Below are 27,991 nucleotides of genomic sequence, written 5' to 3' on the forward strand. Positions count from 1 at the left end.
CTTTCCAGATGGAGAGAAGCACCACAGGATCACTTCAGGATGGGACATGGCGGGGGGAGCATAAACACAGACATCTCTCCCTGGATGCTCGTCATCCTGGATACACTTTGCATTCTCCAGAGAAAAGAGAGATAAGGGATTTGCTGATAGGATCTTTTTATTGTTGTGCACTGAGTGTCCATTATTCGAATTCTCGCTTCAAACAGAACAAGAAACGCACATTTCCAGTCATGTTTTTTGCTGTCGCTGCAGTTAATCTCACAGAGCGAATGAGCTCTTTTACAGATAATTTGCCTTAATTAGTGTATTTGGGATTCAAAAATTCTCCTGAGACAAGTCACTCAAAAAAATCCCATTTATTATTGAAATGTATTCAACAATTCCAAAAGATAAGATAGACAAACAAGTCATAGATTTCAATTACAAGCTGTTTGTTCTTCTCATCATATCTATAGAGGCTCCACCCTACAGAGCACAATCTCATTGGCTGCTGCGTAAAATATATGTCATTGGCTGTAGCACAGGATAACTCTGAAAAATAACAATGTAATTATGGCACGGCACATGCTAAGATGCATACACTCACTGGTATGCACAGAATACACACATACGCGCACAAACGCAAACACGCATACACTCAAACGTGCGGTCATAATAGGCCAAGTCACTCACCCAATCAGTTTCATTCTCAAGCAAGCCATCAGGCAGCCATGTCGAGTAAATATTACCATAATGCCTGTGTGTCATTGAATATGCAGCTAATGAATGGATGACATCCAGTGAAGACACTGAAACATAAAAATTGCCCACTCACTTTCACTGTGCTTGAACGCCTCCTCTACCTCCCCATCTCACTCACTTCTGACTCTTTCTCTGCATTTGTGACTTTCTTTTCCTTGCTCGCTGCTTCTTCTTCTTCTTCATTTTTAATACCTCGCAAGAAACCTTGGAGGTCGGCATAACAGAAAAGAGGAAAGGATTGGCGTTCTTCAATTGGGTTACCTCTGAGTTTGAAAATTTTCTGTATCACATAACTAGTTGTACTGAGTGGAACATCTACATGAAGCTAGAACATTGAAAAGATTATTTATGCCCTCCTTTAATCTGAAGAGCAGCAGGACATTTGTGACAGTGCCAGAAACAGTGTGAGGTGGTTTCTGGAAAGGGTATTGTCTATATTAGATGTTTTCTTCTTCAGATACACTGGAAGTGCAGAATGTATTGTTATTCTCCACATGAATAATAGTTACCTTGTTTTACCTAGAAATGAAGAAAAACACACACTGCTATAAAATAGTGAAACTCTTGATTTAAAGATTTGTTTTCCAGCTGTTAGAGCTCTGAGCTGCATCACAAATAACATCTCTCAGTCAAACAGGATATCTTCACAAGGGACAAATATATTCTCTTTTATTTATTATTTTTTTTAAATCTTGCTCGTGTTGAATATTATGCATGTCTACAAAATGAAAACACAATCTAAGGAAAATTTCACGGAACAACACTATAAGTTTCAGTCACTTCAGTCCACTGATACTGCAGCTGACTGCTGCCGCTGTGGAGAGAAGAGGTGAGATCATCCACTTAGCAGGGTTTTCATATTTGTTGATATTTCTGTGCAATGGAGCAGGGCTAAAGAGGAGAGACACTGAGAGTGAGGAGCTTTTGACCAGTGGCACTGTGGCAAGGAGTGTGGAAAAACCGGCCCACCTCCACCTAACATCCCACTCCTCCCACACACGCCCAACCGAGCTCCTCTCAGTCCTCAGGAGCTTTGCATCCAGACTTGGCTACAGAACCTGGATGTCTTGACTGATGGATACGAAGCAGAGGTGTCCGTGATGATGGAGAGAATTAGGAAAACTAGAAAGCATTCCAGGCTTTTAACACATACACCCCCCCCCCCCCCCGTCATACTACACTTAGTCTGAGTCTCTTCCTGTCTGACTGTCTCTGTGTCTGTGTGTTCTCAGTCTGCGTAGAGGATGAAGCCAGAGAAGGTGCTGTACTTGTTGTTGTTGCCACCGTGGGCTTTGCCTCCATCCAGTTTGATGTACACTTCGTCTCCTGCATCCAGATGGAGGATGACACTGTTGGAGGCGTAGTCATAGTTCTGGTCAGCATCTTGGGCAATGGCACTGGCACGAACCTGCAAGGCCAGGAGCAGATAAACACGTAAAGAAGAGGTAGCCTTCATAGTTGCTAAAGGTATCAGTACATTAGCTTAATGTATTTAGCAAATGCTATGAATCAGGTGTCAGTCTCTCATGCTAAGACAGATACTGTATTCACTCTTACAAGTCTATATTACTGTAAATCTAACCTAAAAGCACTTAGCGCATGTAAGTACTCATATATCTCCAAGGATGTACAGACATTACATTTGCTATTTTGAGCAGGGAATGTGTTTGGCATTTGAGCATAGAAGCTTGTAAGAAAATACACATAGCAAATACAGTTTTGATTACAATGGTGAATATATTCAGGAAACCCCAAGCTTACAGTTTTAAAATTACATTATTTTTAAAGTCAACTTAGATTAACATTTAAAATAAAGCTAGCATCCTCTTCCTGTCTCAATGGTCTAAAGTTCATAGAATTTTCTTTATTGATATTCTGCTAATTAAGAAGCAGAACTGCATTATTTATGACATGGAATAATGAAAGTGCAAAAAAGAGAAGCTTTTTTTTTTATCATAAGAGAGCAATAATGTTTATTCAACAGGAAGGTAATTTATCATTTAGGACATACATTTCGATTTGGTTTCATTTTGAAGTCGATTTTTTTTTTTTTGACAAATATATCTTTTTAATATTGATATTAAACATATAAAACCGACCCAAAACTTTAGCCTCTGTGTCAGGCAGATTTATGGTTTCAATCAAGCCAGGGGTCTTTTGCAGAGCTATTGTTCGACCTTGAAGCAAAATGCGCTCCAAAAGTCTCAGAAATGCAACAACAGGGCTTACTCTGGGGGGTCACAGTGTGGAGGAAATTAGAAGAAACAAAACATAAAAGATGTTTACTGAGTATAAGCAGAAATATCTGATAACTAAGAGGAGTGATGGGAATCGCTGGAATGAGTTTGCATCAAAAAGAGGAAAAAAGAACTTTGTTGTTGTTGTTTTTGGGTTTGCAGCTTCTGTCTGGCCACATGTGTGTATGTGTGTGTTTGTGTCCCTGTGTGCCTGTGTGTTTTGGCACTCTGTCTGCAGGACATTTGGAGCAGTTTCTAAATAACCTGTCCGGGGTAATTAAGACATCCACTACAAACGTGCTGTGTTTTTAAGTGTAGGTGCAGTCCCACATGAGTCTTGAAACAATAGCTGTGGTTTATCGCATGTGTGTACTTGTGTGTGTGGCAGAGAGCTGTTCTAACAGTGATTATTTAAGTAGGAATGAGTACTGCATAATGCTTTTCAATTCAATCCAATATTTATATAGCTAAATCACAACAAAAGTTGCCTCAAGCTGCTGTATAGTGTAAAGTAAAAACCCTACAACGATGCAGAGAAAACAGAGAAACCCCCAACAACCATATGACCCCGTATGAGCAAGTGCTTGAGCAACAGTGGGAAGGAAAAACTCCCTTTTAACAGGAAAAATCCTCCAACAGAACCAGGCTCAGGAAGTGGCAGCCATCTGCCACATCCTGTTGGGGTGAGGGGAGGGAGACAGGGTATAGACACGCTGTGAAAGGGAGCCATACTAATAATAACTAATGATTACATGCACAGAGATGTATAAACACATAGGGAGTGGAAAACGTGACTGAAGAAGAAATACTCAATGCATCATGGGAATCCCCCAAGAACCTACACCTACTGCACCGTAACTAAAGGAGGATTCAGCGTCACCTCATCCAGCCTTAGCTACATGCTTTTTTTTTTAAAGGGACAGTTTTAAGCCCAATCTTAAAACCAGAGAGGATATCTGTCTCCCAAATCCAAACTGGGAGCTGGTTCCACAGAAGAGGGGCCTGGAAGCTGAAGGCTCTGCCCCCATTTTACTTTTAAATACCCTAGAAACCACAAGTAAGCCTGCCATCTGAGAGCAAAGTGCTCTGTTGGGGTGATCCATAGCTATAAGGTAAGATAAGATGGGGCCCGATGATTCAAGAACTTTCTGAAGCTACATTTTAAAGACTAAAATCTTTAGCCTCCCTGTTTTCCAGCTGAAAGGTAAAGAGTGAAATTAAAGGCAAACCAGCTGAATGAAGATCCTAAGTTGGTCAACAACAGCTTTTATGAAAGCCTTATTCTCAATTCTCACTTCAGTCTGGCAGTAGTGCCATGCATTATTTTGTGTTGTTTTGCTTCTAGCACATTCGATTTTAAATTAAAAGAGTGCTCATCCAATTTATTATTACACTCCTACAGTGTCATTCTCATGATGGTCTTTTTTATGTCTGCAGCAGTAGCAGAGATATTGTTTGGTTTTTTTTGGTTTTTTGTTCACTCAACAGAGTCTGCTTCCTTGACAAAAATCTGGCACCAGTTCAGCTGGAGACAGTGGTGTGTTGCACAAGTAGCAGCTAATATAGCCTCGAGCTGTAAGCTTTAAGCAGAGATGAGGAGTGGGCTCAAAGGCTCTAGTATTCCAACTTCTTTCTAACTTCACACCTCCAAATTATTTTTCAGGTTTAAACTTCATTAGTGACACCAGTTGAAGAAACATAAGGCTTTATACAACCTTTTAAAAACACATTTAGAAATTATTCTCAAGATCTGAAAGTGTAAAATTGGCTTTAAACAATGAATATTAGCTCAGAGGAAGCGTTCGCTTTAATGTGGAGTTAACAGACTCATTGCTCTTCTTCACCCTCTTTTATTTAGGACTAGAGTAATAGGCTGGCAATCCTGATATACAAATGCAGACAACCATGTGGCTTTTACAGCTTAATGGTAGAATGATCAGTCACGATGACCCCTAAAGGAAACAGCGAAGAAAAGGAAAAGAAGAAGAAGAGGTAGGATGTTTTTTAGGATGTCTGTAGCTTCAATTATGCCAAATGCTGAAAATCAAACTTAAGGCAAACGGCAGAGAAGGAAGCAAGAAGTGGATGTGGATTCAGTAAATATACATAAACCGGTAATAGTAATCAACAGCAAAGGAACTGGAGCCAAATATTCTTTTTGTTTTATGCTAGAGAAAATAATGACACAAACACAATCAGCATGTCCTTGATATATGACACATGCCTCAAACAAGGAAGAACCACATCACTGGTAATCTGTGTTTGTCTTTAATCGCTTTCTTTTCTAGACTTAATTGTTATGTACATCACAAAAACATCACAAAAGCTGCGATGTGATGGCCTTTCCACCATAGACCTCAGAGCTGGTGTAGATCCCCATGTAACACTCTGACATAGAGGTGTGCCTATAACAAATCATTTTGTCGGTGTTTAAATGTAAAAAGTCTGTGATCTAAATATAAAGACAAAAAAAAACAGCTTTAATTTTCATTACATATTTACCACATATGCATATTGTCGACTTCGTATCAGGTAAATTCTCCACTATGCTCACCAGCTAATTGTGCAAGAACATGTCTACTGTTTTTTAGAAAACAGCTGCTTCTTACCTGAAATGGCAATAAGAAGGCAGTGTGGGTGAACTAAAACAGTAGATCTGAGGCCAGAAAGCTAAACAATGAACTGTAACTAAGTATAACACTCTGTAAAGCAGAAGTCAACTAAGAATTCTCTGCTTTTTCATTGTTAATTACGCTTGTCGTGGTTTTTAAATCGCTATCGTTTATAATCTTTTTCACTCAACCAGTGTTGTGCTTGGTGTAGAGGACAAAAACAAAGACAAAAAGCAAAACACACACAAAAAAAGTGTAACTCTCTACTTAGCGTCTGCATCGTGGCTCAGTGCTATTAAACAGTTACTAACTAGACAAACGACATCATATGTAATTCAAATGGAGCACAATCGAACAGGAAGATCATTAATTCTCTAGAGATGGAAAAAAAGAAAGCACTGTACATCCTTAAAAGTATCTTGTGGTTAAATAAGCCTATTAAGCACTTAGTCTGGTCAGTAAAGTTGAATCCAAATCAATAGTTCGTGTGCATTTGCAGTGTTTCTTGTGGCTCATTATGGGGTCTCCAAAGTCTATTTCAGGCCTATCTTTAACTCAGTGTCCACAAATCTTTAAATCTGGGATTTTTGAGTGGGAGTCGACAAGTAGCTCAACAGGCATGCCCAATAATGCCGAGAATGCCCAATAATTAGTTGCCCTGTTTAAAGGGAACACACACAACAGGCATATTGACAAATGTTTGGGCAAGCCAGCTACTGACAGAGCTCTCCTGCACAGAAGGTATCACTGGTGCCAAATCTAATGGGGAACCTAAAACAGATTTTCTTTGCATTTAAATGTATAAAATAATAATAATATATAGATTATTTGTGTAATTTAAGTATATACCATTGACTAATGAAGCATTTTTTAAATTAAAAAATGTTTTTCTATTGTCTTTCCTGCTACAACAGCTAATGCTGTCAGCACTAAACTCTTAGCTCATCTTCTGTTGATTTTTGAAAACCTGCTGTTGGAAACATAAAAGTGTGCAGAGGATGTGCAGAGGCGTACCAGTCTTATTAAAATAGCAAATGTAAAGCTTCATGAACTCAGCATTCAGTAGTTTGAATAACTGTTTCATGAGCTCGACCTGACAATTACGTGTATTTATAAAATGATTTAATTAAAATTCTGCATTTTTAAACTTTACATGGTTCAAGATTGAAAAGCTTCTGATAGAAACCACAAAATTCTTTCAGGGAAGCTTTTTGGAGCCAGTAAGGGCTTCTCTGCTGCAGCAATACAATGATGAACAGCCCGGCGTACACAAAAGGCTACAGTGGGTCGTGAAATCAAAAACAGAGGTGTTCTTTAACCGCAACTGTAAAAAGCATTTGAGTCTCAAGATGTCCTATTTAGGACACCGTATTTACAACCTGTTTTGTATGCTGTTAATGCTACATCTTACTTTAGGTGCAGCTACATTTCTGCTAATACCTCAAGAAATAATAATAATAATAATAGTACCCCCACAGTGAGAGAAATGGCTTGGTCAGTATTAACATGTGTGATAACGATTCTGCTATAGAGTCAACATAATGCAAAATCTTATACTTTGTTACTTGCAGATGCGTTTTATGAACTCTTCTTTGCATTACCTTTAGCTCACTGCTTTAAATTCAAGTCAAGACTGACACTTCTTCAGCTTTCCACTTTAAAAAAAAAATGTATCGATTAAACAAATGCTTGATAAAAGACTGTGAAATTCATAATTAACAAGTGAGATAGACGTAAGAAAGGTGGAAAGTTGTGGAGGGCCTGACAAGTTCTCTAACAGCAGTGTGGACAGTGTCACACTAGTACGAAATGTGCAAATAATGTAAAGGCTAATTTTGGATAATGAAATTCCGAGGAGAGGTTTTAAGATCCAGAAGTAATATATGGAATATTGTACATTTTTTTTCTTATTGTTTATCCTCCTGATTAAATCTAGCGCAGCTCATATCGATGTGCAAACAAAACCTCCTGTTCTGATTCTAAGATGCCAGTGTCCGGTGCATAGTAATACGAAATGATATGCAATGAGTGTGCAAAGTCAACACCATCTTATTAGAGGGTTACCGCCTTGGATTGTAGGGGAAGCAGGTGATGATGGCTCTGGAGGATTTGTCAGCTGAGATTTTTAATGAAACTTTACCAAAATATTTGCTTTGCAGGCAGTCGCACAGAAGCGGAAAACCTTTGGCAATGTCACAGATGTGTAATATCGTTAAGTTATTCTCTTTTCTTGCTCTTTAAAGGGCTAAATTTAGGCCATCTTGAAGTAAATGATTTATGGGATTTTTTTTGGGGGGGGAGATGAACAATACAAATATAACGGGTTTTTTTGGCAGAGATGGAATGAGCAAAGCCCTGGTGAAAGCAAACTTCCCTGAAATCCTTGTAGTTCATCCACAGTGATATTTTTGTTTTGTTTTGTTTCTTTGCTCTAATGGTTTTTATCCCCTTCTGAGACTAACTGCCGCAGTCTAGACCTCCTTCGCTTGCTTTCAGTGATAAGCATGCATGAATAAAACCTCTCACTATTTTTGAAATAATGATCAGGGAGCTCCTATTGGAGCTGTTTTTCTTTTTCTCTTTTCTCTCCCCCCCCTCCCGCTTTCACTCCTCTGCACAAAACTTGCTTGCGATATGAGCCAGAGGTCTAAATTCAGGGTATGGCAGATGTATAGCCAGAGATGAGCAGGACAAACAGCCAACTGGCAGTGCGTGACCTTGACACGGAATATGTAGAGGAACTTTGACAAGACAAACAAAGCGTGAGGCCGTAAGCGGCGGCTCCAGCAATGGTAAATGAGGTGTCAGGCGATGTTGTCTTCCTCGTGGCTGCTCGTGCATGTTTGAATCCGTCATATCATCAACATGATGGCCTTTATTGAATAATATTTAAGACAAAAAAAATACAGGGCTGTGCTTGGACTTAATAATACATGCCTGTAACAGTGCAGTTTCTCTTAAATGTGAATGTTACAGCTATCAGTAATGATAGCATTAATCTGAAGGATGAATTTGTGGAACATTATTAAAACCGTCACTCACCCTCAGTCACTTGGGATTTCCTTTACAATCAACCTATTATCTAAAAGGCGCTTTGCATTATTTGCATTCAGCTGGCGCAGCTTGCTGAGTTTAATTGTAAACTCTGTAAAAATTCAGTTTTTTTTCTTTGTCTGTTGTCTGCCACGAGACAGGCCTGAAACATCTCAATGGGACAGTGATCTTACAAGAGGCTTTGTCACCGTGACAAGGACATGTCTCGTGGCTTCTCTGACAGGGATTTGTTGACTTGATGTTGAGCCTCCATTTTGGATCAACGAGTCTATTGGTCCCCTTTTAAATCAAAGTGTGCTGCCATCTAATTGTGTTTGAACATTCCAGCCGTGAACCGCATGCCTAATGGCAGCTTAGATAGCACGCCATCTCTACCGAGCCCTATTCAACGCATTCCTGCGACACACGTGCAAACGCATACACGCACCATGACAGAGCGACACAAAGAGAGACATGCTACATGGAAATGCATTTTTATGCAGCCGCGTGCGCTAGAGACACAATTTTACTAAAGTAATGAGAACAGGAAAGTACGAGGGGTTGCAAGAGAATTGTACTGTCAGAAAGTGGCATGTGTTTACACGTTCATTTGTTGGAGACCTAAGTGAAAACATGATAAGAGAAGTGAAATGGTAAGAGCAGATTTGCCATCTGTCAGAAGCGAGTAAAAAAAGGTCTCCTGAATTAATTTCACCAGCTGTTCTCTTTGTACCTGCTCAACCTGCTTTGAAACGCAGTGACTTTACAGCACAGACCTCTCACTGTTTATGAAATTGCCTACAGTAATGCTTAAGGTGAGTTTGGTATCAGGTGTTAGTTCATTAGTTTATAGCATGTAGCAGCAGTACGTGATACAAATACCGTAAAACCTTTTCCCAGGGCCTGATTATTAGTATTGCAGTTTATCAGTGGCGACAAAGAGGATGAAACTCGGGCAGCTTCTCCTGAAAGAGCCACTGAAAGAAGCCTGTCAGAGGAAACAGTGGTGGGGGAGGAAAAAAGAGGAATGAACTTTGACCCGCAATCCAGCCACTCTTTTCTTTGTTGTGTCTGCTTCATCGCGGTCAGTTAATTACCGAGATACAGCACAGCACAGTCTGCCTCGAGCATCACCACCAAAACCACAATCACTGCTTCTAGCATTGTCTGAAAAGACACTTTCACTGCAAAATTTTCAACCTTTGTTCACACTGAGCCTGTTTTCCACTTTGTTTCATAGTAATCCTCGAGGCACCGAGAGTTTCCTTTATTCTTACCAAGAAAGCTACAAAAAAGGCAAAGTGGGTTTTTGTATATGTGTTGGATGAGAGCGAGAATGTCAGCTTTGTTATGACATGCATTTTTTCGTATAGTAGTCTGTGTCGTTCTTACTGGGCAGTTGTTGATATTTTACCCATACTCATTTTAAGGAGGGCATGAAGTGTTAAACGCGCTGAGTTATGTAGCAGACTGTGAGTCATTTGGAGCCATTGACTTGCTGCTTTCCTGTGAAGAGGGAGAGAATAATTGTGGGTATCGGTGAAGACTGAAATCGGGGGACGTCTAAATGTCAGGGGCGTGAGGAGAGAGAGAGAGAGAGAGATGTTTGCATAAGAGGGCCAGGGGCACTTGTCTATCTCCCATATGGCCCTCATTATAATGAAGAAGCCTTGTGAGTCAACACCATAGCATCCTTGAGTCAGCCAGTCACAGGAGACAATCCATAGCCTATTTTGGACCGTATGTTTCAGATCTCTCAGTACTTGAGATATTAGACATTATCAGTATTTCATGAGTTACTTAATCTGAGATGCCAGCTCAGATGGTCTGTGCACTGCTGAGCTGTAATAGCTCTCTATTTGAGAAGCTCAGTGTAAAATGTTTTAAAAGTAATTGAATGATTACTGACAAGTGGTGGGCAGCTTTCGAGCAACTTTTGAAACTTCACCAATAAATGATAGATTTTCTCTCAGTGCTTTCAGATGACAGCCCGATGTCATCTTGACATTTCCAATCTGTGTGGTATTTCCTAACAACGTGGGCCAATCTTCATTTAATAGCCCTCGCACCTAATTAGGCCAGCTCTAATGTTCCACTCGGCAGAGTGTCAAATCCAATGTCCAATTACACAGCAGATCAAGGCCAAAGGTCCGCCTTCACTACCTCTCAGGCTGATTATAGAAGAAGTGCCATGATATACATCACATTGAAACAGGTCTGTCAGAAGAAGAAAGAAATGCACATACATGGGCACACACACTTCCACACACACGCATAAGGGGATCAATACCGCAGGCAAAGAGGGACTGAGGGTAGCTCACTAAAACCCCGCCTGTCTATTTCAGACAGAGTCTCTCTGTTACACCAGGCGAACGCACAGAGGCCTCTCAGTGCTGAAGTCAGACCACGATGAAGAATAGCAGGTCTGAACATTACCAGAATGTTAAAATCAATCAAGTCGAAGTATTGCTGTATTTGTGTGCAGATAATCCACGAGAATGCAACGATTACTCCCTTTTTTACACTTTAAGAATGAAAATGACTGAAAATCTGCCTTATTTTCTGAAATCTTATTTGGTTTAATTAAAACTTAACTTCTTTGTTGCACCTTTTTTTCTTCTTCTAAAACATATGTCAATAATCGAATCAAGCAGAGCAGACCTTCTCCAGATGGCTCAGCTTCCCTTGTTTAATGTTGGGATTGACACCAGATGCTAAACACAATGCGTGGGTTTCACCTGGATACACAGCAACAAGATAAACAGCCTTGTGCTCATGTGTATCAGAGCTGAAGTCCCACCTGGAGGTGTCTTTATGAGAAGAGATGGGCTGAGGCAAATGGTTTGACTGAGAAATGACATGTGACTGAGATGGGTTTTGGTTAAAAAAAAAAAAAATACAAAGATTTTTCCTATGGATGAGTTGAAGGATGGTTCACTTTAACTTATTCTGTTGTAGTGCAATGCATCACTTGAAAGAACCGAAGAATATTGATGGCATTGTGTTTTAGGAAATCGATCCTGTGATACAGCAACCTGGATTGTCTTTTTAAAAAAAGTTTTTCTTTTTCAGAAGATGAAAACTTTCTGCTCCTTTAAAAACGTGAGCTTCTGTAGACCAGATGCAGAGGAGAGATGGAGGGCAGTGCACAGTTGGGGTGGGTTGAGGCTGTGGGTTAGAAAGGAGGGGCAATCATGCACGCGTGTGTGTGTGAGCATGTGCGAATGTGTGTGTATGTAAGGAGGAGACTGCTGCGGTAATTGCTAGGGAAGAGCCATGTGCACGAAGGACGTTGAAGCTTATTAAAGGAGGAGACAGAGTGATTATTCACTATGGTCCTCTTGAGAGACTGACGCTGAAGTCATTGCTTTTAATTAACTCTGAAACGGTTTTGCGGATTAATAACAATATTAAGAAGGGAACGGAGAGGAAAAGCGCAAACACATCCTGGATCTGGTTCAAGCTTTTTAATTACAATTAAATAGACTCGATGGCACAATAGCACAATAACTATCTCTTTTCTGTCCTCTTTCTTTCTTCTCCTTTTACTGCGTCTATTCAATTTATCTTCTTATAGCTGCTGCCATGTCTCTCAGGATGTGTCCAAGACAGGTTGTAGCAAAGCATTGATTTATTGGAAAGAGTTTAGGATCGGTTGGGATATTTGGCACAAAAATAAAAAGAACATGCAAAGAAGAAGCCAAAAAAAAAGTGTGAGAAGAGGAAGCTGGAAAGTGAATAAAGTGTGCTGTGCTGAAAATAGATTTTCCTTTTGTTTGTTTACCAAAAACTGCAACTTTTTGCTCTAGGTTGAAAAGTGTCAAAGTTCTGGAGACAGTGTTTGGATTCCACTTGGTGCCCTTTGCCAAGTTAAAACACAAAGTGGAAGAAGCGGAGAAGAAATAAAGTAACCTCTGGATGCTTATGTTCGAAACAGCTTGTAAGAACCCCAGGAGTAGGAGGTGCACATGCTGGAGTAAAACAGTTCTGCAAGGCCTGGAAACCCACCACTTCAATAACGCCAAAAGATGATAAAATACTAGTATTGTCTGCAATTCCCTGGCCTCCCCTATCCCAACTCACAGTGTAGCTTTTTGCTGCCTTAATGAGCTGAGTAAAGCACCAGTGTGACTGTAGGAGTTTCAGTTTGACTCTGAACACTTCAGCAGAGATGTAGCATAAGTTGCCCAACATTTATAACTATTCACAGTCATTTACACAAACTAAGTCTCTAGGGCGTCCTCCATCAGCCAAGCAACCTAATAAACACCATGGAAGGACTGAACATTTATGCATAAGCTGTGCATAGGACACAGGAAGACAGAGAAAGAGAAGCAGTTACCACTTTATAAACATTACGCGGGTCTCTGGTGATGCACACTGTGCGTCTAACTTAAGTACCTCCACACCCTCCTCTTGGGAGCACAATGAAGCGGGAACAGAAGGCGTTTTATAGGAACATATGTTCTTCTTCCCCTATTATATATCAATGCTTTTACACCCACCCAGAAACATTACTGTTGAGTGAGACATTATACTGTATATAGAAGGCAAATGTTGTAACTCTTTTTTTCTCCCTGGGCTTGAACTTGGTGAGGTTAAAGGATTTAACCTCTATCTCCCTGGGTGACACAGTAGTTTCACACCAAATCTTATTTCATCTCTAAATCTCACATATCATGACCACAGTACTTGTTATTGAGCACCCCATATTAACTATTGCATATTTACATTTTTTAAACAGGTCACTTAACATTATAAAAGGGAAAAATAGCCATTATATGTTTTATAGTATTTAATAAATGTGAAGCAGGTCTTTTAAATTGCATTTGGAGACTGAGTCTCAGAGGATCAATCTCATTGCTGTGTACCAGGCTGTGAATCACTGTGAAATTCTGAATGTGGTCCAAATATAATACATTTCATGTGACTTGAAACAAGTGTTCTCATATGATGTTAATTTAAAGCTGAAATGTCTGTCACATTTCCTAAACGATGAATATTGTGTCTCAGTTTGGGTAAAGTATTCTGACCATGCATGGTGGCAAGGAATTAAGTGCAGCAGAGCTTGTAACGCATCCAGTTTCAGCCCACATTAGTAAAGCATAATAATGTGTGAAGTGCAATGTGAAGGTTATTATTTTTATTATTGTTATTTGCCATGATTTCTTCTCCTATAATAGAGATTTTATTGTTTCGTGTGCAGGTTGCAGGTTGAAAGGTGAAATCAGGTAAAATAGATCTGTTTTTATAAACACGAATATTAATTTCTTTACTGCAAATAGTGCTTTTTGGTGTCTGTGATTACACTTGCAGCAAACTACAGTGTTTGATATGGGCTCAGCCACAAGCTGGTTAAGCAAAAGAAAGAATAACTGTAGCATGGCATCCGATCTGCTTACAGGCAAACCATTTTACTGAGCCGTTTTGAAGATAAGAGATCTGACGGCGGGTGGGAAGCCTGATCTGGTACGCATTGCCAACCTGAGAAGACCCTCCGGGGCGCACAATAATGTTAGCTCCCCATTAAAATGATGCATCAAAGAAAGCGATAATAGATCATGCAGACGTCCTAATGCATTTAATACGACTGTAAAGGCAGATGGATTGGTCCGCGGTGTCCGCTAAGCTACCACATGTAATGTACAGTTAATATGTTGTAAGCGAAATTTCACATTTCCCCATCTGCTACTTTCACTCACAGCGACTATGAGTATAAAGTTATGTCGCAACAGAATGTTATAATAATAATATTATTAATAATACTTACAATAACCCTCCCTACTGACATTTATATGGAGTATAATTCGTCCTCCGAAACTGATAAAATGAAAGTAAAGCCCTCTGGAAAATTCAGCCTTGTAGGTTAAAAAATACTTTCTACTTCTGCAATTTGATTTAATAAACACTCGAGCGTTTTCACTCTAAAACAATTTAGATACTCAACTCCTTCCTCACGTTGCTTCCACTTCAGGAAAATCGATACGCACGATAGTTTTTTCCTTTTTCTTTCTTTCTTTCTTTTTTTTTTTTGCTAATTTTACAGTGTACAAGCAAAAAGATCGGTCGCACCCCACGCTCAGTCCACACCGTGACCGTCCTCTAGATCGCGGGACGCGGCAGTGTCAGGACGCATCATGCAAAGAGGGGACGCACTTGCAAACGGTCAACACATCTTTATCTCTAGGCGCGGTGTATGCCACAGCTGCGCGCTCTAGGCTTTAGAGGCGGACGACAGATGCCCAACTTGTCTCGCAATGTCACTTTTTATATGCAGGGTGTGTCATGAAGCTACTTCTTTAAGCAGGAGAGCCACAGAGGAAGCGGGAGAGGACAGGAGAGTGAGCATCAGAGGAGTCAGATAGTCTTACGCTGAGAAAGAAAACTCAGAAAAAGTTTCAAAGCACTAACCTGGCCATTCTTGCAGAGGTCTGCCCACATGCTTGTGCCGTCCCCTCCTCTCATCAGCACATGGTAGATGAAGAAGTATGTACCCGGTATGCTGCAGATGAACTTGCCCGAAATGCCATCATAGTTGTTGCCCAAGTTGGTGACCACATCATCAAACTTGAGGATCTCGTAGCCTTCGTGGGGATTTTTAAGCCCTGCATAGAAGGCCACCCGAGGTACTGTGCTGTAGGTGGCTGTGCTGATAGCTCCGTTACCCCCCAGACCCAAAATCCCAGTCCTTCCTTGATCTCCTCTGTCACCAGGAGGTCCAGCTGGTCCTGGTGGCCCTGGTGGCCCTGGTTCTCCCGGCGGTCCAGGTGGTCCCGGCTTGCCTGGCCTGCCAGGCTTCCCCTGTGGGCCCTGCAGTAAGGTGGAGGGTGGAAGCACATTGCTGTGGTCACTCAACGCCTCTGCCTCAGCCTGAAGACCGGTGGAGCTCGTGCTGCTGGCTGGAGTGCCTTTGTTCATGTAGGGATCACACACCATACGGCAGGTTCCCAGCATCTCATAGTGGCTGGCATCTGTACCCACGGAGCTGACGAGCACGGGGATGAGCACCACCAGCACCAGGACCAGCATAACCCCTACGGCAGCCGCCACCAGGGTCTTCCTCCCGATGCTGAGTCGGGGAAGAGGCTGCGCTGCCAGCGTGGGTCTCCCGGGGGCGGAAATGGTGACTGCTTGGTGTGGGGAGCCTGTCACCGAGGAAAGGGATCCACAGATCCCAAGAAGAGTTGCAAGAGGAGCGGCGAGTGTGTGAGGGTGAGACAAAGACCCACATACACTTGATACACCTCACTGCTCCACTAACTCACTCTAAAGTAACCAAGCAGTCACTCACACACACAAAAAATACTTAAGGAAACCCAAACATCCACACGAAGACATTCAGCACGTACTTACAAACACAATCTGACTTGTGAGAAGAAGCAAGAAGGATGCAGAGCCCAAAGGAATGGAGTGAGAGACAGAGGGAGCGAGACAGAGAGAGTGAGTGAGAGAGAGAGAGAGAGAGGATGATGAGAGTGGGTGAGTGTGAGAGAAACAGAGCAGTCACTGGATCTCTGTGACTGTGTGTCTGTGTGTGTGTGTGTGTGTGTGTGTATGTGTGTACGTATAGTGAGTTAGTGGAGCCGGATTCTCAGGCTTGGCTTTTTATACGGCAGAGCAGCGGAGCCTCCCCCCTTCCCCTCTGCTCCCCTACCGAGTGAGGGGCTGGTGTGGCTACGTCCCCTTCTCTCTCTCTCTCTCTCTCTCTCTCTCTCTCTCTCTCTCTCTCTTTTTTTCTCTCTCTCTCTCTCTGGCTCACTCAGTAGAAGGACTCTCATCACACTGCATTTCTTTCAGCCACGCTCCGAAACCACAGAGGAACCATAACAACCCCCTGACCACCTTGCTCCCCCTCTTTCAACCTTCTCGTTCCTCCTCTCCTTGCTTTCCCTCCTTTCCCCACTTGGGATGTTGTTTCTCACTCCTTTGCTTTCTCCTCTCTCTCATCAGCATCCAGTCTCTAAAAATAAAGATGGAGCTGTGGAAAGCCAATCTTTTTTTTTTTTTTCCTGGAGGTGGGTTCTAAAGATTCATGCATATATGTGCAGACACAAGACAACATTTAAGTCTTCCATGCCAGGAAATGCTAGCAGCTTCTCAGGAAAAAAAAGGTGCTAATTATAAAAGTTAATGCCAAGAACAGACCAGTGAGCCAACAGAATGACCATACAACCACACATGTAACCTGTTCTTAAAGGTTTGAGTGTGTTTTTTTTTTTAATGATCTCAGTGGAACATCACATGTCTACCCCACTCTTCGGGGCAGCCGGCATTGATGCTCCTCTGCTGATATATTTTTTTTCTACTCCCCTTCCCCCTGTGTCAATAAGACTGTTTCTCCACCTGAATGTGCTGACACCATTTCTTATTTGTGTCTTTTTTTAGGTATCGATTTCATGGTTTTTATCAAATTAAGGGTCCTTGTTGGGAGGAAAAAAAATCCATATGCAGCAGTGATGTCATTTGTTTGACATTTTCATCCCTTGGTGTGATGAATGGTAAAGTAAGAAAGCAAATGACAAAGTTGGTAGATGGCAAACGTAGTCATCATGAAATGTGTGTTTGGGTTGCAGCAATTTTGTTTTGCTTGTTTTTGGTCAACTTTAAATCAGAACACAAAAAGAACTAATATGTGATGGATGGAGAAAATCTGGCAAGTCTGTTCATGCAAATGGAAAGCTATGAAAAATAGGATTCATAGGATTTTACAGAAGCAAGCGTAAAAACAGCAGGGGTGGGCTTATCCCTTTATATCTAAATGTATCTTTTATGTATTTAAGCCAATGCAGCTAATAGAGTAACAAAATGCATTTAAAGTTCAGATCCAGATCAAGTTGACTGAATTGAAAACATGTTACTATTATAGGTCTCATTGATAAAATGGCACAGTATGCTTTAAAGTTGCAGTAATCCAGCGTTCCCATTTTTAGATTATTTTTGCCGTGGCATATGCACACATATTTGGTTAAGGTCAAGTTTTTTTTAGTACACCAGGTGTTTTTATAGATAGATTCCACTAATCTGTTTAAACTTGTGTTAATTAGTGAAATCAGCCCATGTGGTCATTGGTTGGAAAATATTTCCAGACTCTTGGCTTTCTCAGCGTTGCCTATTTCTGGCTTTGATAGGACAGTTTGTTCCTGAGCTGGACTGCGCTCTTGTGACGGATTGAGATGGATCAATGAGCAGGATGCCTGACTATTTGTCATCACTACACTTGACATATCACCAGTTATTTTGCTGTATTTCTGACTCTTCATCATCATTAAACTTCAGGCACAAACTTATGGCATCACCAGTTGGTTGTCTAATTTATCACAGAGCAGAAAGCGTGAGACATATCCAAATAACTGGCACACCAGGTGCACCTGCAATGCATATTTGGCTGTTTTGTTCTATTCCTCATAACAGACATGGAGTTTGCCTATATGACGAAGTACACAGGGCCTAAATTGGTTTTGGGGTTTGCTTAAGGGGTCATTGTTTGTTCTTCACACCTGCCGGCTGTAAGTGACAGTCAGATCACTGTGCCCCAAATCTCTAAAGCTCTGCACCACAGAGATCAATGCACACTAGAGAGGACAAACAGAATGCTATAGTGATGAAAGAGAGATGAGAAAGACAGAGAGCCAACCAGTAGCGATGGGAGCAAGAGGTACAACATAGGCGGGCACTACCTGCTGTAACAGCTGAAATATCTGTCAGTGGAGCTGGTTTGTTTTGCATGATTGCATATAAAGAGATCATCTGTAGGTGTAATTAGAGGTGAAATTCAATTGAATGTTGCTGACATCATGCTTTGAGACCTGAATAGCAGTACGACAGAGAGATAAGTCAACTGAATTTCTTCTTTTTTTTTTAAAATTTCATAGTTATTAGTTGTTTAACCCTGTGATTTCTAAGTCATTATTGGTCGTGACCATAATCCTATGGTGTCAGAATATATAATTTTTGTCTTTTTTACTAATTTGTTCTCCATAGTCTGTAAAGTCTATGAACTGAAATGCATCTAAAATGTCAAATTGTTTTTCCAAAATTGACTTTTCACATCACTTTGAGGTTAGAGTTTAGAGGTAGGATTTGTGTCATCACCACTGACGAGGTTAGTTGTTGTTTACACTTGGATGTTAATCAGTGCTTCACTACCTGGCTAACTTGGAATCCTTGGTTGGGGTCTTTGTGGGGACTACTGGGTGACATTAATGTTCACATGGGCAAAGACAATGAAACCTGGAGGGACTGCCTTCCTGATCTGAACCTGAGTGGTATTTTGTTATGTTTGAGTATAAAGATATTTATAAATGCGCTTGGCAACATGGCCCCCTAGGCTGCAGGGCGATTAAATTTGTATTTGTCCAATAAGGTCTGTGGCTGTATGTCCTGGAAAGTTTGTTGAAGAAAGGAGCTGAGCCGTCAGATGACTTTGATGCCGAAGAAAATGCCAGGCAGGCTTGGTGCACCCAAGTGTGTAATGATGGTGTACTGGGTGAATCTGCAAAGCCTGGAACTGAAGATCTTCAACTCCCACATCTGGCAGGATATCAACAGCAGCAACTCCTGAATCCCAAAAGTGGAAAGAGAGTGGAGCAGGAGGTTAAGAGCTAGATTAGGTTATTTACCAATTAACCAATAAACATCAGAATCAGAATCATCTTTATTTGGCCAAGTGTGTGCACACAAATAAGGAATTTGACTCCAGTCTGCATGCAAAAACAGAAACATTTTTTTCTATCTTTTTCTAGATATTAAAAATTCAGGGAAAGTGAACCAAAATAGTAATGTTAATGTTGCCTTTGAGTTTTTCAATAACTAGATTTATTAATCTACATTCTCACTTGCTCACAAGATAATCCAAGTATTTTTTTTGACCTGGTTTATTGGAGGGAGTGGTTAGCACTGTCACTGAACAGCAATATAGTGCTGGGTTTGAATCCACCAGCCAGCTGGGGCTTGTCTTTGTGGAGTTTACTTGTTCTCTTGGGTATTTCTGGTTCTTTGCTCAGTCCAAAGACATGCTTGTTAGGTTAGGACTGGATATTCTACACTGGTAGTAGAAGTGTGAAAATGAGTGGTTGTCTATTGGTCTGGGTTAGCCCTGCAGTAGCCTGGCAACCTGTCCATGGTACAAACTCCACCCTTTGCCCCATGATAGCAAGGATAGGCTCCAGTCTTCTTGTGCAACCCTGAATTAGATGAGTTGAAGAAAAATGGATGGTTGCGTTATTGGAGTAAATGTCAGAGCGCAAAATATATCAAAGAATGGTGAAGACATGTTTAAGTATAACAAATATACATGTAATAGAAACAAATGCAATAAATAAAAATACAGAAAAATATGAATGCATTTTTGTGTAACCCTGCTATGTTACTCTGAAAGACAAAGGGGTTATCCTTTAAATGTACAGCATGCTTTTGGGGGTTTTTTGGGATGGGGTTGCACCGTTAAGTGTTGTTAAAAGGAAGCACAAACAGGTTTTGTACTGTACTACTGATCGAACTGTGATGAGAGCAAAAGCTTTTGAAATTTGAAACGTGAGCAGATGCGAGGACATGGCAAGAACAGGAAACCAGAACCTCAGTAGCACTGCGTCCAGACATCAGCCACATCCAAACACACCTCAAAAGCTTTTAATCACTTTGTTGTTCTCCCTGGTTACAAAGAGATGGGGAGGAAGAACAAATGTGTTTCCAAGAGTTTCAGAAGTGCACAAGGGAAAACCACAAAACATGGAAGAATAAAAAAAAATAAAAAAAAGACTTTCATGGATTTTTTTAAGAGTGACGTTTAACAGGTCAAAGAAACAAAACAACATCACAAACACACAAGCAAACACAGTAGATGTCTCATCTCTAGTTGAGTTTGTGTCTCTGATTGCTTCCCTTGTGTTGCTCCTGGCCGAGGCTTATCAAAGAGCTCCTTTCATAAGTGCCAGGATCAAGCCACTGCTGTGACTGCTTGGCACCCACTGAGGTGGTTTGGAGATGGGGAGGGGGTGTGAGCTTCAAAACATAGGCAAGGCAGAGGAAGTCAAAATTGAAGGCAGTAAGTGAGGGGGAAATGGTGCATTTGTGCATTTGAAGGAAAATGGGAAAGGAAAAAGGCTGATTTTAGGGTGGGGACATAGCTTCTGCAAAATGCCTGGAATAAGTGTGTGTGTGTTTGTGTGTGCATACAGTTTTGTTTATGACAGAGAGAGAGAGAGACGGGAGAAAGAGGGCAATCTTTCAGTCAGGGAGGAGTTATTTTATATATGTGCTGACAAAATTAATATGTATTTGCTTTAAGCTTTCTCTGCTTCTGTGATTTCTTGCTGACGCACACTAGAATGCACAGAATATCCAGGTGAATGCAGAAACAGTGAAGGACATGACTCCAGAGGAAAAGAGCAACACACACACAAATACCCTCGGGCCATGTGCTCCTCCTCACTACAGCAGCTACAGTCCTCACAAGCCCGATATCTGCCCTGTTTACTAAACCATGTGACAGCATCGCATTTTTACAAGACATAATAACTGACTTTGCAGACTAGAGCTCATCCACTAATTGGCGAGTCAGTCTGGTGTTCCTTCATGTTGGGGGCTCTTGTTTGCACGATAAATTCTGACACAGAAGTGATTATGACATGTTGTAACCACTTTGCATGTTATGTCACACGTATAGTTAAATCAGCCTTTTTGTATGCGCTTTTCAGTGCAGTGGGCTGATTATTGTTGCATGCTCTGAAAGCAAGATTATGAAATATTTACTAGCTGATTACACTGACACACATCACCATCCAAGAGTAGAATACTGTACAATTTAGACATTCAGGTTGAATTTTGTCATCCATAACTGTGGGTTGATTTTTAGCCTGCTTATATATTGTCTATTTTCTCTTTTTTACTTGACTGAACAGCAAAGCTTCAGGCAAGTTTCATTTATATAGCACCAATACAACTAAGGGATGATTTAGGGTCATTCATTCATCTCTAACTATAAGCTTTTTTACAAACTTGCTACTTCCTATGATCAAAATCAAAATCTCATAATGAATTTGATTGGTAACTGTGTGTGTGAGAGAGATTCATTTGTGCATCCTCTCAGTCTGCCCTGCATGCTGCAAGCTTGTTGTCTGCCTTGACTCCTCTCCCTCAAGGCTCCCAAATGATGAGGTGACCTTTCCACCTCATCCAGGACTGCAGTGTCACTCACAGCATGAACTGAAAAGTCATCCTCTCGCTAAACACCTCACATCGCTCTCTGCTTTCCTCCTCCACTTGCATCTGATTTGAACTGTGCTTTGCAAGAAAAGGTCAGAATTCTCTTTGGAAAATTACACTTATACTTAAAACTAAGCTAAGTAGAGTGGCAGCAATTAGTTGTTAAATGAATTACTATTGATTCACTAGTGGTAATAATTACTTTTTCCGAGCATTAAAAAAAAACAATTTCCAGAGTTCATGACCTGGTGACTCAAAACAGTCCATAAACCTCGTGGTGAGCAGCAGTAATGTACAAACTGTTTTCCCTTAGAGAACCGCGCCCTGTATCACTGTGAAGAAAAGAAGCATTCATCTGGGTTAATGCAACTGACAGCATGAAATTATTAATGGTGTCCACTCTAACCGCAGCTGCAATCATCGCTAGCTACATTCTTCTTTTGGTTGAAGGATTTAGACAGTAGAAATTGTGTCCTGAGTGTTGTTTGAGTGCTTTTTAGATTTAACGTAGACATGTGATGATTGTTTTGTGTTACTTTCTCTCTCTGATTGTTTTCCTTCTTCTTGCCCAACCCAGGGGATATCCCGGGGTGGCTTCCTTCATCTACCCATTGAAGACAAGAGTCTGTCAAAATCTCAGCTGGAGTCCAGCAAAGACTCTCTGTGGTCTGGTTTCGCTCCCAGCATGGCAAAGCTTGGGCAGAAACTCACAGAGGAATATTCTGTTGCGAGGGAAGAGTATGAGGCTTTGTGTGAAATAGACAACTTCCCCACAGGTGAGATAACAAGAGAAAAAAAGAGCGTTAGAAGCGTTAAAGTAGCAAATTTCCTGTGTTCTCTGCATTTGTTATCTTGTGATTTAGCAGGTGTATGCAAGAGTGAACAAGTGATATCTTAAGAGGTATTAAATGTTTACAGTTGGTTAATGCAGCACCAAAACTGTTGTTTCTGAAACTATGATTGCAACAATAAGATTGTTTAAGGTTAAATGAATAGTGTGACATTTTGAGGCATAGATTCTCACGCTTACTTTGCTTCTAATCATTAAGCGAGATGATTATTAGCATTTTAATCTCTGTGCAGTATCTACAAAGCTTTAGCACCACTAACAGTGGGGAAAAGCTTCCCTCATTCTGTCCAAAGGTAACAAAGTCTGCTCTTCTTCAACGCTAAACCTCACTAATTTATTGTTGTCATGTGTTCATTTTACATTACCTGTTGAATTGAATTCAATTTTATTTACATAGCACCCAATCACAACAACAGTTGCCTGACACAAGAGCTAAAGAAAATAATACACAGAAAACATCAACAATCATATGAACCCCTATGAGCAAACGCTTTGGTGACGATGGGAAGGAAAAACTCCCTTTTAACAGGAAGAAATGTCTGGAAGTGTCACAGTTACTTTGCTTTTTTCTTTCTATCCATCAAAGATCATATGTCACGTCTTTGGTATTTACTGTGCAGAAATATATGTAGTATTTGTCGAGTAACAAGCAGTAAGTCCCACAAGACAGGAGAATTTACTGACCATTTACCAGCTTGTAGTTTCCATTTTGCAGTGATTAAACACAGCTCTCAAGAGGAAATTTAGCAGTAACCCTCACACTCGCATGATTGCAAATAGAGACTATATAAAAGATGAATGTTTCCATCAAGATGCTGCCCAGTGGTTTGCTAAGTCCTATTTTTGTAGTCTTTTTGAAACCAGAAATCACAAAGTGACATGTCTGCACTTCTGAATGAGTTTTCCCCTGCGGTGTAATGTAAGCCTGCATTTCTGGTACACAGTGCTTGATTTGTTTAATGACTACAAAAACAATATGCAGAGTTTAACAAGAGGCTATCTGCTGGACAACTTCTTGACCAAGGAAGTTGCTGCTCTGGAGAAAAATCATGCAGTTTTGCACATAAAACCCTAGATTAAGCAGAAGGCACAACATCTTAATTAGAGAGGTTTGAGGAGCTGGCAGATGGGTTTTGTATTTGGCATCGGAAGCTATTCCTCACTCCCTCCAGTATTTATGGTAACTTCATAAATGACACAGCTCTATAGAAGCCAGTTTTTGGAGATTTCCATGGAGTGGTGTATTTTCATGTTCACAGTTTTTCTCCCCCCCTCTTTAATGCCTCTGTTCCTAACTAAAGTAAAACAGCGCAAACCCGAAACAACTATAAATTAAACATTATGATAAATGCATCACCTTGTAATATTATTATTAAAACAACGGAATTATAACACAATAACGGCATCCCTCTTTTAGCACAACTACAATAATTCTGCAAAAGTACACTAAAGGTCAAGGCTCTATATGGGAAACAGATGCATAATGAAATCACCCCATATTTCACTGCAAACCCACTGAGCCTGCAGGAGAAAATCGAGAGATGTGTGTAGGCACACTATGTGTGTGCTTTGATGGTAGAAGCAATAAAGCTGCTGGTAGAGCATCTCTTCATCAGCAAAAAAGGGACTAATACTGTACAGGAAAGCATATGATTTATGTAGAAAATAAACTAAAAGTAATATATCTGTGACTTCACATACACAGCGCTTATATTTTGTATAAAACTATATGATTTTCTTACAGTGGGATGTCACATGGAGTCATCCTCACTCCTTATTCCCCTCCCCACTATGTACCTTCTTGCCTCTACCCTTACCCATGAGCCCTTAACCTTGAACCTCTGACTCCAGCTAGCTATTTGAGCCACCCTGAAGCCGCTGTCTCAGGGCATAGACTAGCCACACAGCATTAAGTATTGTGCAACAAATATGCATTTAAGTGTATGAAGTCTAAATGAATTACATGTGTCACGGTGAAAGTTTCTGATGAGCTCTGATGAGGACTCTGTCCTTTAAGCTTTTATGTCAGCCAGCTCAGTTATATATCTTATTGCCATCAGGCAATAAATGGTACTATAAAATGTTATGAATAAGAAAATAATTAAAAAGAATGTCGCAGCAATGCATCTTAAAATAATTAGAAATCCATGATTAGTAATGCTGTAGCTCCACATTTCAACCAAATCTATTATTAATTATTCATAAATTAGTGTGGGAAACACATATACAGGGTATTTACATATACTGCGTTTTGAATGGCGTTTACTCTGGGTAAATTAAAGGAGTACCACGTCCAGCACCTTCTCAGCAGTAAGTGCTGCCCTTGACCTTGTAGATTTCCTTGTTATGAATCTGCTTACTGGAAGAAAAGAAAATGTTTTCATCGGACTGAGCATCTTTTCCTGTGAAATTTTTCAAAGTCCATGAGTGAACTGACCACCTGAATCCAAAAAGCAGTACAAATTTCCCCCACGAGAAAGAGGGAAACAAGACAGAGTGGGAGAGAAAAGACAGAGAGAGAGAGAGATTGAGAGGTGGAGTGCAAAGGGGAGCAACCCAAAAAGCAGTAGTAACCTCGATCCTACCTCTGTACAGCACGGCAGTTAATTTAAATTCTGCAAGGAGACAACTCATAAATCACCTCCATTCTGACTAATGGCTTCTGCACTGAGGGAAAACTTGCCTCTCTACCTGGAGACTTTCTGCATTGCAAAAAAATATAGGCTACATTCATTTTGTGTGTGGTGTGTGTGTGTATATATATATATATATATATATATATACTGTATATGAGCGCGTCACTCAGACAGACAGTTTTTGAAAGAGTCAGCAGCACGACTAACCCCACCACGTGAGCAGCTATCACTGGAGGCAGAAATCCCCCTGTGCTGGTCCATAATTAGCCCCCATAACTGCCTGACGTCAGAAGTATGTGACATAAACCTAACCTTGGACTGGATTCCAAAAAATCACCCTGGGTTAGCACACAAGCACAGCTCACCCAGATTTGTGAGTCATGTGAGTCATAAAAGCTTCTATAAATGTGCTTTTTAAGTGCTAGTACTTCAGAGATTTCGAGATGTTTTTTTTCCTGATTACTTAAGAGAAAATGTTTCTTTTGCTGTGTGTTTGTGTGATTTTGCAGTAATACTGTTTTTTTTTTCCCTTTAAGGTCCAACAGAATTACTTTAGATTTAAAAATAACCATAAAATTGTAGTTTTTGAAACCCTAATAACAGTTTCTTAGTATGAATATTTGGTTTCACTTTTCTGAAAAGATTTGAGGGATTTGGTAGTCTCAAACTTGCCCCTATTTTCGTGGGGGTGGGTGTAGATGGTCATAATAGGCTTGCATAGTTGTTGTTTAATGCTTGGTGGTGGCATCCTTCGTGTTTAGGGAATTGTCTTTTCGGGCGGTGATCCTGATCGCATTGTGTAAATTTACAAGATAAGCTGACAGAGTTTCAACTTGCAGCTGACTGAAGTCGATACACAACTCTCCAGACACATTTGCGAATGTTTCCGCTACAATAATACTCCCTTGCTCAGCTCCTACAGTCAATGCATCTCAATTTCCAACAGATTCTGTTTTTTTTATTTATTAGTAATTGCTGCTGTTCCCTGTAGCCGTTAGACTCAAGCTAAGATGATGTGAAAGTTATAGTCGTGTCAATGCTTTGTGTTTTTCAAAAGGGGAATAATTTTAGTATCTGAGAAACAAGGACGCGGAAAACAAAAATTCATACTTTTGCACTACTTCAGTTTGGTAGACAATTGTATACTGTATGTGTGTGGGGACACAGTGATGTCACTCACTTATGTTGGGGATATCCTGGCCAGAGTGGAGTAGACAGGGTGGGTTGGGGACAGTACATAACTTCTTGCTTGGGGCACGCGGTCACTTGCTTGTTTTTTTAGTTGGTTCACAATTTCCTGACAGCAACTGCCCTTTGCTCTGGGATGACACACAGTACCTTGGGGCCATGATTGCTTCTTTGTTGCTCCTTCATGAACTGTCACAACTCATTTGAGAGTTCAGTGGAATGACTAATTCAAAACATGCACCAGTCTTTCTAAATACATTTGTTCTATGATATGTCTAGACATCAAATTAAAAGACTGGAGTTGTTGTTGCAAACAAAAGCCACCTCGCTTCCCTTTATTCTTTAGTTTGGACTGGCACCTACCCAGATCTGGAAATAGCTTTTGTTCAGTGACACAGTATGGTCAAAGCAAGTGGAAAATCATTATGAAAATTCTCTAAACACCATTGATGGACACACACGCGTAGGCCATTTCATCAGGCTTGAATATCCATTGAGAGCCCAGTGGAAGATTAAACAGTGTTTTGTAATTTGTTACACTCTGTAGGCATTTAGTCTATACACTCCACATGAAATTGGGCAATTGCTTGTGCAGTGACCTGGAGTAACCGGCTGCAGCCTGCTTCGACTCTTATTCCATCCCAGTAACATGGGTGACCTCCAGCTGTGATTGGGACCACTGTTTCCCCTCGTGGTTAATAAATGTGCTTTAAAACTCAGAGATACGCTTTCCTTTCCCCACCTTTCCCTTTAGTCTGTTCACCTCCTGCTCCCCATTTTAACCCCCTTTTCTGGACTGTAGCTTAGGCAGGCACAGTTTACAGCTGGATTCTGACAGAGCTTTAGAGGAGGTTTCAAGCTGTCAGTGATGACACATAGCTAGGCTTTCCAGTGCTCTGGACCACAAGGGTACAGCTTTCTTACTTCCATGTCAATCTGTGGAAGAGACATATGACTGTGTCCTTAAGCTCCGCCCAGTTTTACCCACAGTTAAGGACCCTTACTGCCTTAAGATGACCTGGTATACTCTAGCACTCTTCAGTTTAAAACAGCTGGTCTATGTGCGACAGCCTAATGACTGTAGTAGCGGCTCATTGCAAAGAGCCCTTGCACTGCTTACCCATCCCACTGATTAATAATGACTATGATCAATCATATGTGAGACTTCACTGCAAGACTGCTAGATCACATGAGATAAGAGCCAATACATAAATCCCCACTAGCCATGCAGGTGCTGAGTTGTTCTGTCCCACTCAGAAAAACAGCGGGAAAGGCCTGTCAGGCAGCACATGGTTCAAGGTCATGCTTTGCATCTGAGTCCTCGCCCCTAGATTTTTCTTATTGTAAAATCTATTTTCTTTCTTTCTAGCTTTTTAAGTCTTGTAAGTATTCCCTCTGCTCTCTGAAGCCTTGGTCCTGTAATCCAATATCATTAGCCTTACGAATGGAAGGCTCTCTGCGTGAATCCATTAAGAAGGCTTCTCTGTTACT

The 27,991-nt window shown here is 40.8% G+C and overlaps 1 protein-coding gene across 1 annotated transcript; it reads right to left on the minus strand.

Moving 5' to 3' along the window:
- Positions 1 to 337: 337 nt before the first annotated feature.
- c1ql1l2 (complement component 1, q subcomponent-like 1-like 2) lies at positions 338 to 15,863 on the minus strand. Its single transcript, XM_026164400.1, has 2 exons — positions 15,035 to 15,863; positions 338 to 2,149 (listed from the first exon to the last, which is right to left on the minus strand). The coding sequence occupies exons 1-2, from the start codon at positions 15,650 to 15,652 to the stop codon at positions 1,970 to 1,972; spliced, it is 798 nt and encodes a 265-aa protein (XP_026020185.1). The 5' UTR covers positions 15,653 to 15,863; the 3' UTR covers positions 338 to 1,969.
- Between the last annotated feature and the right edge of the window lie 12,128 nt (positions 15,864 to 27,991).

Source organism: Astatotilapia calliptera, chromosome 4 (genome assembly GCF_900246225.1).
Source record: "Astatotilapia calliptera chromosome 4, fAstCal1.2, whole genome shotgun sequence".
NCBI classification, from domain to species: Eukaryota; Metazoa; Chordata; class Actinopteri; order Cichliformes; family Cichlidae; genus Astatotilapia; species Astatotilapia calliptera.